General features: G+C 41.8%; 1 protein-coding gene across 2 annotated transcripts in view; it reads left to right on the top strand.

The window, feature by feature from the left end:
- Positions 1 to 12,078, top strand: part of ACP3 (acid phosphatase 3) — a 58,242-nt gene that overhangs the window by 27,032 nt on the left and 19,132 nt on the right. Inside the window, exons 8-11 of one of the 2 annotated variants that reach the window (XM_061421366.1) lie at positions 702 to 784; positions 3,284 to 3,387; positions 7,748 to 7,914; positions 9,219 to 10,760. In XM_061421366.1, coding sequence (XP_061277350.1) covers positions 702 to 784; positions 3,284 to 3,387; positions 7,748 to 7,914; positions 9,219 to 9,301 — 437 coding nt within the window. In that variant the 3' untranslated portion in view covers positions 9,302 to 10,760. Of the gene's footprint in view, positions 1 to 701; positions 785 to 3,283; positions 3,388 to 7,747; positions 7,915 to 9,218; positions 10,761 to 12,078 lie in introns of those variants that run through there. The other variant, XM_061421355.1, reaches the window with a different exon arrangement.

Below are 12,078 nucleotides of genomic sequence, written 5' to 3'. Positions count from 1 at the left end.
TGAGCAGAGCACTGGCTAACAACTATCTGGAAAAAGCCATCTGAAATTCCTTCCAAGTTCATCAACCTCCTAACTTGAGTTTTAACAAAATCTGGTAGAATCAAATCTGAATGTGCCAATCCATCTCTCCTTCCCCAGTGAGTGAGTCACTTAATGGCTCTGAGCCTCAACTTCCTAACCTCTGAATGGGGAATAGAAGTCAGGATTCAGTAAGTAATGTATGTAAATCATGCTACTAGCACATAGCAGCGGAGTAGGCAATGGCAACCCACTCCAGGACTCTTGTCTGGCAAATCCCATGGACAGAGGAGCCTGGAAGGCTGCAGTCCATGGGGTCGCTAGGAGTTGGACACAACTGAGCGACTTCACTTTAACTTTTCACTTTCATGCATTGGAGAAGGAAATGGCAGCCCACTCTAGTGGTGTTTCAAACGTGTTCTTGCCTGGAGAATCCCAGGGACGGGGGAACCTGGTGGGCTGCCATCTCTGGGGTCGCAGAGTTGGACACAACTGAAGCGACTTAGCAGCAGCAGCAGCAGCAGCACATAGCAGATGCTCCAGCAAAATGAGTTCTTGCCCTCCCTTCTTAAGTCTTGAGAATCCTGGCAGAGAGACTCTCTATACAAATGAGCAAAAAGCTTATGAACTGAAATATAAGCCCACATTTGGTTCAGCTCCATTGTTGATCTATCTTCATAAAGGTGTCCTGATCAATGAAATCCTCAATCACATGAAGAGTGCAACTCAGCCATCAAACCGCAGAAAACTCATTATGTATTCTGCAGTAAGTATTCTGTCTCCATTCAACATCTGTTCAAGTGTGTGAGCTCTCTCAGGAGGGGCCTCAACTTCTTCATCATCATTTCCTTATCAGATGTTCAAAATTTTTTAGTGAAATATATAATTCTGGGTCTCAAGGGATTTACAGTCTAATCCTTGATAGCTCAGTTGGTAAAGAATCCGCATACAATGCAGAAGACCCAGGTTTGATTCCTGGGTTGGGAAGATCCACTGGAGAAGGGATAGGCTACCCACTCCAGTATTCTTGGGTTTCTCTTGTGGCTCAGCTGGTAAAGAATCCACCTGCAGTGCAGGAGAGCTGGGTTTGATCCCTGGGTTGGGAAGATCCCCTGGAGAAAGGAAAGGCTACCCACTCCAGTATTCTGGCCTAGAGAATTCCATGGACTGTATAGTCCATGGGGTCACAAAGAGTCGGACACAACTGAGCAACTTTGACTTTTTTCACTGACAAAAAAAGTAAGCATATAAACACCCAGCATAGCAGAATAGCAATGTCACACAAGACAATGAATTAGTGCCTCAGAGAAAGGAAACATCATTTCTGTTCCAAACTAAAATTAGAGGCAAAATAACAAAGGAAAAGAAGTAGAAAGGTTATAAGAAAAGCTGAGTGTACAGGACTTGGTGATGGACTGGAATGTGGGTGGAGGACAGTGGTATGGAAGTTAAGCCATGGATGAAGGTGGTGTTTCAAATGTTGATGACTGGAAGGAGGGTAGAACTATTAACAGATGTGGTCATGGTCCAGGTGAATATACTGATTAGACAATTGGGTTTGAAGTGCCAGCAACATCCAAGTAGGAATCTTCAGATGGCAGAGGTGATAGAAAAAAAAGGGGGAAGGAAAGCTCCAACTTGAAGTCAGAGTTATATTTGGGTGCAGAAAGGAAAGAGAGTGAGATCTCAGAAAAGACATCCATGTTGAAGCAGCAGCCAGGGAAAGAGGAGAATTCCAGGGATGTACCGTGCACTGAAATGGGTGTCCATGGAGTCTGGGATGAGCCGGTAAACAGGACATGGAGGGCTGGGTCAGGCTCCCACCCATTTCTGCAGGACAGAGGATTTCTCAGATGTGGTCTGGCTGGTGTCATTCTGCAAGAAGATGAAAGAAGCAATTAAAGATAAAGCAGAGTTTATTATCTGGGGTTCTAAATGGTATAGAGTAGAGAAAAGTTTCATGGAGGAAACAAAGTGTAGTGCCTCTTAGAGAAAGACAGGCCTGAAATTTGTTGATAGTTTCAGGTTTTCTGGTTTCTAATTGTAACTTGTTGTATGACTTCTGGCAAGTCATAAATCTGTAACTCCTTTTTTTCCTCTAGTGAATTGGTTCTAACCCCTTTGGAGTATGTAAACACTGCCATATAGTTTAGGTAACCAAATGTTGGGCCCATTTTATAGATATGAAAATTAAGAATTTCTTAAGATTAGATAGCTAATCAATGGCAAAACTGGAATTGAAAACCAGTCTCCCATGCCTTCTGGCTATTCTAAAGTAAAACTTTAGCAATTATTTTAAGCTACACTCTCTACTTCTTTACATTTTATTCTGTATAAATGTTTGTAACCTTATATATTCTTCCCCAACTTTAAAATCACAGATGATATTAATCTATGGAAAACAAATATAATTTAGCATTAATGTATTCCAAGTTATTTTAAAATTAAATGAAAATCAATGAAACACACTAAAACAGAGATATGTTCTACGGGGTAGGCATAGGACAAAATCAGAAGACTTGACTCAGATTTACTTTCTGCCATTTTGAAGATGTATGACATAAAGTAAGCTACTTAATTCCGTCCCCTCCCCCCACCCTTTTTTTTTCTTTTTGGCTGTACCACATGGCTTGTGGGATCTTAGTTCCCCAATCAAGGACTGAACTCAAGCCCTTGGCATCAAAAGTGCAGAGTCCTAACCACTGGACCACCAGGGAATTCTGCCCAAGTTACTTCATTTCTTTGGGTCTCAGTTTCTTCATCTTTTTAAAGGAAATACTTGTATGTATGTAAATCTCATTGCCTAGCACCAAGGAGATGCACAATCAAAATTCATCCTTTCCCTCTCTACTTCTTAAATCACTGGGGTTATGGGAAATTTAGTTGGATCAGAAACCACCATGGTACTCTGTAAGTGCTTGTTACACACCTGTTGCTGCTGCTGCTAAGTCGCTTCAGTCGTATCCGACTCTGTGCGACCCCATAGATGGCAGGCCACCAGGCTCCCCGTCCCTGGGATTCTCCAGGCAAGAACACTGGAGTGGGTTGCCATTTCCTTCTCCAATGCATGAAAGTGAAAAGTCAAAGTGAAGTCGCTCAGTCATGTCCGACTCTTAGTGACCCCATGGACTGTAGCCTACCAGGCTCCTTTGCCCATGGGATTTTCCAGGCAAAAGTACGGGAGTGGGTTGCCATTGCCTTCTCTAGTGAATGTAAATTTAAAACAGAGATAAAATAAAAAATGTTTGTTTCAAAATCTCTGTAGCATGACACTACTGTAAGTGGCCTGCAGATGGCGCTAGATGTTTACAACGGAATCCTTCCTCCCTATGCGTCCTGCCACATGATGGAATTGTACTTCCAGGATGGGTAAGTGTCTAAGCGGTGTTTCTCAAAATTAATACCACTGGAAACCAGGTATTATGATCATTAGTGTTATTATTGACTTAAGGGTTGTCTTGTCTATTTGGTTGGTTTAGTTTTCTATTTGGGGGAAGAATGGTAACCGTATCTTTGCTTAGTCATGACTCCTTTTTTCTTTATTTTCCTAAAGACTTTAATTGGGAAATCACGTACAGACACAGTAGATGAAAAATTTGATAGAACCACCCCCTATCAGCGACAGAAATTATGTTTTTTAAAAAAAGATTAAGGTATTCTAAGAAGGATGTGGACATTACACTGTTCTCTTGTAAAACACAGGGTGATAGAAGATATCAAGAAAAAATCGTTCATTGCTGGTTACAAATAATGTTCTTTCAGTTAAAGACTTCAAACATATCCATGAAACTTATGGTTATTCATATCCACCAGGTAGGATTCTTAAAGTATTCCTCTGCATAGTGTCCACTACTTTGCAATCTGGTGTGGCCCTCCAGCTGACCAAGGCTTGGCTAAAGCCCACTAGAAAGCCCACAGTCAGAGAGACCAATGTCCTAGTTTACCCAGAACTGGAGGGGTTCCCAGAACATATAAGTTTCATTGTTAAAACCGGTAAAGCCCTGGGCAAACCAGAAAGAGTTGGCCACCTAGCCAAGGTCATAGCAAAAATTTGTGTCTGCTGTGACACTGGCATTCTTGTTGGGAAAAAGAGACCTCATGGATATTGTTGATGGAATAATCACAGTGCAAGAACTGAATTAGAGCAGGGGCTCATGAGTTTTATTTCAGGGTTAGCTGGGGAGGTGCATTTTGCTCTCCCCTCAAGGCATTCACAATAGCTGCAGTCAGGACCATTTGACTGCAGTTACATAAGGCCCTGTGCTCGGAAGAGCCTATGCTTGGTTTAACAGTTCAGTGTTGCCATTTTGAAATTCTTAATAACAAGGTATCCTGCATTTCTTTTGGCAAATTTGGTAGTCCTGGCTGTAGGTTTCTGGCTACCTGAATTTGTAGAATAGGAAAGTAGCAACAAAGAGGTCCATTCGCAACCAAAATCTTCACTGCTTACAAAGAAAGTGAGTTCTGCAGCTAGGGAAAAAGTATGTTCATTCTTTGTTGAACTTCTAACTGGGTGCCAAGCATAAAGAGAGAACTAAAATGTGGTCTTAGCAAGCTTTGCTCTCAAATACCTAGAGTCAGAATGGAGAGATGATGCCCATAACATGGAGAAAATCCAAACAGGGCCAAAAATGGGAATGCAAAGACATGGACATCAAGTGCTCTGTCAATTAAAAAGCCCTGCAAAAGACTTCCGCTCTGAAGACTGGCTACAGGCACAGAGTTAATAAATCCAGTGCACATTCCAGGATCAACTCTAGGAATAGGCACTGTCACGTTGGGATATGACAAAAGAAACTACCCACTTTTCTTGGCCTCTCCTCCCTGGTTTCTGCACCCAGTAGTCCTGAGCTCGTGTTTATTTAGGGTGCTGCAGCATTTTGTCTCACTGAATAGCTTGAATAAATTCACGTTATGAATCAGGTTTGGGGCATTTTTTATCTGAGAGATGCTTACCTATAGAGAAAAAAGTAACCAAGTGTCACTCACAGGTGAGAAGTCAAATTTGTTGTTATATTGGGACTTTTTAACACTCTAGAGGAGTATCAGAAGTTAAACATGCTTACTTTTAAATTAAGAGCAAGGAGAATCCAAGTTAGCAAATACAGATATAAAGTATATACCTGCAAATTAGGTGATCCTGAGTGTAAGGTGATCCCACTTTATCCATATTAGAAAATAAAGAGAAAAATAAAATGTTTAGATTTTTATTTACATTAAACAGACAAACTTTTAAGGCTGTAGATAAGGTAGCTAAATATATTCTAAAAATATTCTATTTTTTGGTTAAGTACATAAACTTAAAATCATATATAAAATAATTCACTAAGTTAAAAAATAGTGCTTCTTCTCACTTTCGTATTTTACGAAATACTTTTATTCAAACTCTCTGTATGCACCTTAACTTGTATCTTACCACTCAAGCCAATTTTAAGTCTCCTAAAAATATTTTCCAAATATATTAATTATAAGGGTAATTTTGGCTGCTGCACAAATGAACCTCAAATCTCAGAGGCTTAACTCAATGAAGATTTCTTTCTCATTCATCTAACAGTCCAATGTAGATGTTACTGGCCAACAGGAAGTGACTCATCCTTGGTGTGATTCACACGTGGTGATTTGTGAACTGGGGGCTTCCATCTTTTGGACCTACGGTTTTCAAAAGTGCCGTCCTCATCTGCAGAGAGCATGTAGAAAAGAATCAGAGGGTGAAGAAGGCAAACTGCTTATCAAACACCTCAGCCCAGAAGGAAAATATGTCAGTTCTACTCGCTAAAATTAGTCACTTGGTCCCTCTTAAGTGCAGGGGAGTCTGGGAAGTGTATTCACTTCTCAGCTGCAACCTTATTTGATGGAAAGAAAATCATGAATTTTGATGAACTATTAGTCCTCTTTGCCATATTACCGTGAGATAAAGGGTACTGTCACTGAAAAATTTATACAAGATATATGTACTCATTCATATAATATTAGAGGAGTTTTTAGGAACATATAAGTGAATATTTGTAATTACTACTTTTTGTATGGCTTCTTGGGCTTCCCAGGTGGTACTAGTGGTTAAGAGCCCACCTGCCAGAGCAGGAGACATAAGAGACGCAGGTTTGATCCCTGGTTCGGGAAGATCCCCTGGAGGAAGGCACAGCAGCCCACTCCAGTATTCTTGCCTGGAGAATCCCTGTGGACAGAGAAGCCTGGCAGGCTACAATCCATAGGGTCTCAAAGTGTTGGACATGACTGAAGCGACTTAGCACACATATGGTTTCTTAAAGTGATGTTTTTCAAAAGACTTGCTCGTAACAACATCCAAAAGTTGCAGTTCTGTGATTACTATCCCAAAAAGGATCTTCTCTCCTGTCTCTTTGGCAGGTGACTTCTACAGGGATCCTGTACTAGCTTTACAAGGTTGGTTTGGGACAGTGGTCCTTCCTTAAGCAATATATTGTTTTATGAAATAAAGTAGTGGGAGAGCCCGCCCCAACATCAGCAGAAGTAAGGACTTAAGTATACACTCACCCTCTCTTTCAGAGGTATCATTTTTATGTCTTGCTGTATATTCAAGTACATTTGTTGTTGTTGTTGTTCATTCGATAAGTCATGTCTAACTCTTTGTGACCCCATGGACTGTAGCACACCAGGCCTCCCTGTCCCTCACTATCTCCCAGAGATTGCCCAAGTTCATGTCCATTGAATTGGTGGTGCCATCCAACCGTCTCATCCTCTGTAACCCTCTTTTCCTTCTGCCTTCAATCTTTCCCAGCATGAGGGTCTTTTCCAATTAGTCAGTTCTTCACATCAGGTGGCCAAAGTATTGGAGCTTCAGCTTCAGCACCAGTCCTTCCAATGAATATTCAGGGTTGATTTCCTTTAGGATTGATCTGTTTGATGTCCATTCAGTCCAAGGGACTCTCAAGAGTCTTCTCCAGCACCACAGTTCAAAAGCATCAATTCTTTGGCGTTCTGCCTTACATGACTACTGGAAAGGCTATAGCTTTGACTGTATGGTCCTTTGATGGCAAAGTGACGTCTTTGCTTTTTAATATACTGTCTAGGTTTGTCATAGCTTTCCTTCCAAGAAGTAGTCGTCTTCTAATTTCATGGCTGCAGTCACCATCCACGGTGATTTTAGAGCCCAAGAAGAGAAAGTCTTTCACTGCTCCCACTTTTTCTCCTTCTATTTGCCATGAAGTGATGGGACCAGATGTCATGCTGCTAGTTTTTCTTATATATATTATTCAGTTTCATGTTTCTGGCCTGGTTAAGGACAGGGAAGATACATTCATTCAGCGGGAAGACTGAAAGAAATACTGAGAGAAAAAAGGAGAAAAGGACAGAGCAAATCAGAAGCATGAAAGGGACAGAATAGGAGAAAGAAACCCCAACATCCCACCTGTGCCCTACTTCTTACCTGAAGGTTCACCAAATCACCCCCAAGTCCCTCAACCATTGTGTCTCAGCTCCTTCTCTAACTCAGCATCCCAGGTCCCACCTCACATGCCCCTGGTCATCTAACAAACCAGCTTTCCCATTTCCACCCTCCCAATCAGGCCCACCTGCCCCAATCTCCCTCTTCCCACAGCTAAACTGGCTAATATCTACTCATTCCCCTAAATTCTTCCACTAGTCCTTCAACTGACATGGTACAGACCAGGTAGAAAGAATTTCAATGGCAGGTCAACAGCACAGATCTAACAGAGTTCTTCCCTCTATTCCCTCCACCTTTGTCCACCAGAGAATACTTCGTAGAGATGTACTATCGGAATGAGACGCGATATGAACCACATCCCCTCACGCTACCTGGCTGCACCCCCAGCTGCCCTTTGGCGAAGTTTGTTGAGCTGGTTGCCCCCGTTATCTCCCAAGACTGGTCCATGGAGTGTGCCATAAGAAACCATAAAGGTACTGAGGACATTATCAATTAGGGTGAATGCAGAGCTCTGCAGAGAAGGCAGAACATCTTTTTTCCAGATGGATGGTGCTTTGAGACTATAAACTGGATTCACCCCCATCTTTGAGGGAAATAGGGTTTGGGTGATAATTGTATGTTTCGGAGACCTCAACTTCAGGAAACTCCTATTTCTTCACTGGGCTCTGCCTCTACCTGCCATAAACCTTGTCAACCTATATAAACCGAGGAAGCAGTAATCAAGCAGAAAACATTTACTTGGGATCAAACAACTGGAATTCAGGAAAACAAGCATCAGACTGATCTTGGAGAAACAGTAGTGAACAGTCCTGAAGAGAAATCAACTTTAGTTCTCTGCCCAGGAATTGAACCTCGGTAGCCTGGATGAAAACCAGGAATCCTAACCACTAGACCAACAGGGACTAGAAGCAACGGGTGAAATTCCCAGGCTTTTCCCCTCCTTTGAAAGCAAGAATGTTTCAAGGAGGCAAAAATTTAAAAAACAGGTACAAAGTTTATTAGCACAACCAATGGGAGAGCACACAGAGAAGTAGTTTATATAAGTGAGAAGCTAGGCAGAAATACGGAGAAGGCAATGACACCCCACTCCAGTACTCTTGCCTGGAAAATCCCATGGGCAGAGGAGCCTGGTAGGCTGCAGTCCATGGGGTCGCTAAGAGTCGGACACGGCTGAGCGACTTCCCTTTCACTTTTCACTTTCATGCATTGGAGAAGGAAATGGCAACCCACTCCAGTGTTCTTGCCTGGAGAATCCCAGGGACGGCAGAGCCTGGTGGGCTGCCATCTATGGGGTCCACAGAGTCGGACACGACTGAAGTGACTTAGCAGCAGCAGGCAGAAATACACACCCACAGGGAAAGGGTGTGGGAGTCCTCTATAATGAGGAGGAGCACAGTAAAGAGGTGATTTAAATCCCTTATATAAGACAGGTCTTCTGGGTCTTTGTTTACCTTTGGCCAATTATGTTGGGTTTCTTTTTCACACCTGACCAGTCCTAGGACTCTTCCCAAGATGCATGTGCAACTTTCTACTAAGATGGATCCCACTGCAGAAGCCTGTGAGGATATGTCCAAACTTTTTATGGTGTGGTACCCTTCCTTTTTTGACCCCCAAGGAGCCTTCATAAGCATGTGCTGACATGGAAATTTTCCTTGACCTCAGGAGTGGCCATCTTATATCTTTATGTCAGCAGAGCTCAGCTTCTGCCACTAGCTTTGTCCTTGGAGTGTTTAGGTGAGACTAAAGCTTCAATTTTATTCCATTTGACATACACCAGCTGTCCAGTCCAGGGGTGCCAGAGTCCAGCTCCAGCAGCCAGGGAATCAACCTGAAGAGATGGGTGGTGTCGGCGAGAAATGACGCAGCCTCTCAATTTTCTTGGACTGTGTAACTCTATTTCAAGCTTAAGATTCTTTTTATACTTTAACAAAAGCATTAGGTCAGAGGTTTGACATGATTTCAATTTCCCCTCACCCAAATTTATTGTCTCCATAAATCATTGTTGTCCTTCAAGCAGAGTTTCTGCTTCAGCAGTTCTCTCAGAATAGTATTTACTTTAACTCGTGATTACATTGTAACTCGTGCTGAAGTCTGGGCTGCATACCACAAACCTCAGCTCATTTCTTATCTTTCTAAGTCCTGTTTGCCCCTAGTATCCTAAGCTTACTATTTCTTAAAAATGGCTTCTAGCTATTAATATCTCTAAAGTTCCCAATCTCTATAAGCTATAGTAGAATATGCTAACATTACAACATTCCTTAAATCTTTAGCTTCTAGCTATTTTAATTATTCCTAAGCCCTAAATTCAGCAAACTCCTTTGCCATAAACACTTTCCTCACAAATAGGCTTCAGATAGCAATCCCTCCCATGGCCTCAAGCTGCGGTCTATGTGCTCACCCTGGAACACTCTTTAGCAAAAGTCCTTGAACAAATGTCAATGATTAACTTTATGAATTATTCTCTGAGCACAGCTGCAGAAGGCTTTGTGCCTTCTCATGCTCCTCTCAAGAACAATAAGCACCTTAATATTCTTTTCAGTCAACTCAGCTGAGGAGAGGAAAAAACAAGTCAGAATCACAAGGCCTAACTCCTTCATCCCGGGTCTGTGCCTGCAGGACAAAGAGGGGGAGTTGGGGCCATGCCTCCATTTTGTCAGTAATGCCTAACGCGGCTCCCGACACAGGGGCCCATCTATCTCCTACCTCAAAACTGGAACAGTTAGGAATGTAAGAATGTTCTGCATACCTCCTGGGGGGAGAAGGGGGAAACTTACTGGAATGTTGAAAGTATAGGTGTAATATTTGTTCTAACGATAAGAGGAATTTGTAAGGCTTTAATTCTGGTATCTTCAGAAAACCTGAGCAAACTCTCAGGTCCTGCAGAAACCACTTACTATAACAGAAGAAATCATATTCAAGTAACACTCTTTAGAGTCCTGTAGATTTGCAACGTGCAGATGCAACACATCTAGAAAACACTATGCTACTTTACCAGCACAAATACAGATGAAACAGGTTCTAGAGATGGTTTCAACTGGATGCCAGAGTCTAGAGTTAAAGCCATTCTCTCTCCTAGTTGGTCATGGGTTGACTGACTGACACAAGACATCAATTGGTGTGTTTATTTGTATAATTTCTTTTCCAAGTAAATATTTGGCCTTGGGGCCATCATTCAAATATCCTTTCTCCTTCATGCATGTAAGCCAAATGTAAAATAATGAGTAAAGTCATTTTAGGAAATTCAAAAGCATTACTTTTGAAATGGTGTCTTTAAAAATTGTGTGTGTGTTTACTTAGAATAAAATTCCTAAGGAACAGATTTTAGAGGCTCTATTTTTGTTTTATGGTTTATGGTTTCCTTCTCTAAAGAGAAGGAAAATGTTAATATAAAGTAAAATGACTTGGCTGGTTTAAATTAATGTTCTAAATTGAAAGTGTATTTAGTTTGGACTTTGCTACTTCAGATAAAGCCTAAACTGATGGGTGGCTCTGCTTCATCTATTTAAGATGGAACTGGCTAAGGAAACAACCTGGGAAAATTTACAATGTAGTAGAGAAGTAGAGAAATGCTTATTATACAGAACAGCAAAGGTTATGCCTAAAGACTCCAAGAGTTGCTATGGGAACAACCCTGGATTTGGAGGGAAGGAGGCTGAAAGGAGTGCCAGGGAGGGCTCCCTACAAAGGTTGAGAGCATATGGAATCAGTTTGGATGGAGGTTTCTTCTACTGATGTGGTATAAGGGCTAAAAAAGCCCTTATCAAATGTACTAGTTGCTTTAAGTTGGAAAGGACAGTGGAGTTACTTTATTGAGGGTCCAAACAGATTGCCATAGGTTTCCTTCAAGTGGCCAATTTTAATGAGATAAAATGTCATCCCCACAAGAGCAAGGATTTTTATTTGTGGTATTTTCTCATGTATTGGTCCTCAGCAACCAGAAGTGACTGTGCTTGACATGAATTGCTATGCTATGCTAAGTCACTTCAGTCGTTTCCGACTCTGTGCGACCCCATAGACGGCAGCCCACCAGGCTCCCCCGTCCCTGGGATTCTCCAGGCAAGAACACTGGAGTGGATTGCCATTTCCTTCTCCAATGCATGAAAGTGAAAAGTCAAAGTGAAGTCGCTCAGTCATGTCCGACTCTTAGCGACCCCATGGATTGCAGCCTAACAGGCTCCTCCGTCCATGGGATTTTTCCAAGCAAGAATACTGGAGTGGGGTGCCATTGCCTTCTCTGTGACATGAATTAGTGCTCAATAAATATTTGCCCATGAATATATAAGTTAGTTACCTTTCTTCCCTGAACCTACTCTTTCTATCTTGACTGGCAGCAATACCTAGTACCCTGGGAGTTATCAGATTATCTCTCTTCATTTCCCACAACTGTCACCTCTTCTTATCAAATCTACCTACAGTATGTCTGTAGAATTCTTTTCCTTAAAACAAAAACATCAGCAAACCCATACCCAAGTATAGTGAAACACAGTTAAGCAGCAAAACATGTTAATAAAAAGAAAATGTAGGGATTGGTGTGCTGGAGTTAGCTCACACAGATCTCAAGAGTGGAAAGTTATATGTCTCACTTTCCCACTTTTAGTTCAGTGACTTCACTCTGGCTATTTGAAATTGGTCATGGT

The sequence above is a fragment of the Bos javanicus genome, chromosome 1 (genome assembly GCF_032452875.1).
Source record: "Bos javanicus breed banteng chromosome 1, ARS-OSU_banteng_1.0, whole genome shotgun sequence".
Classification (NCBI taxonomy): domain Eukaryota; kingdom Metazoa; phylum Chordata; class Mammalia; order Artiodactyla; family Bovidae; genus Bos; species Bos javanicus.
This window is presented reverse-complemented; position numbering and strand designations above follow the sequence as displayed.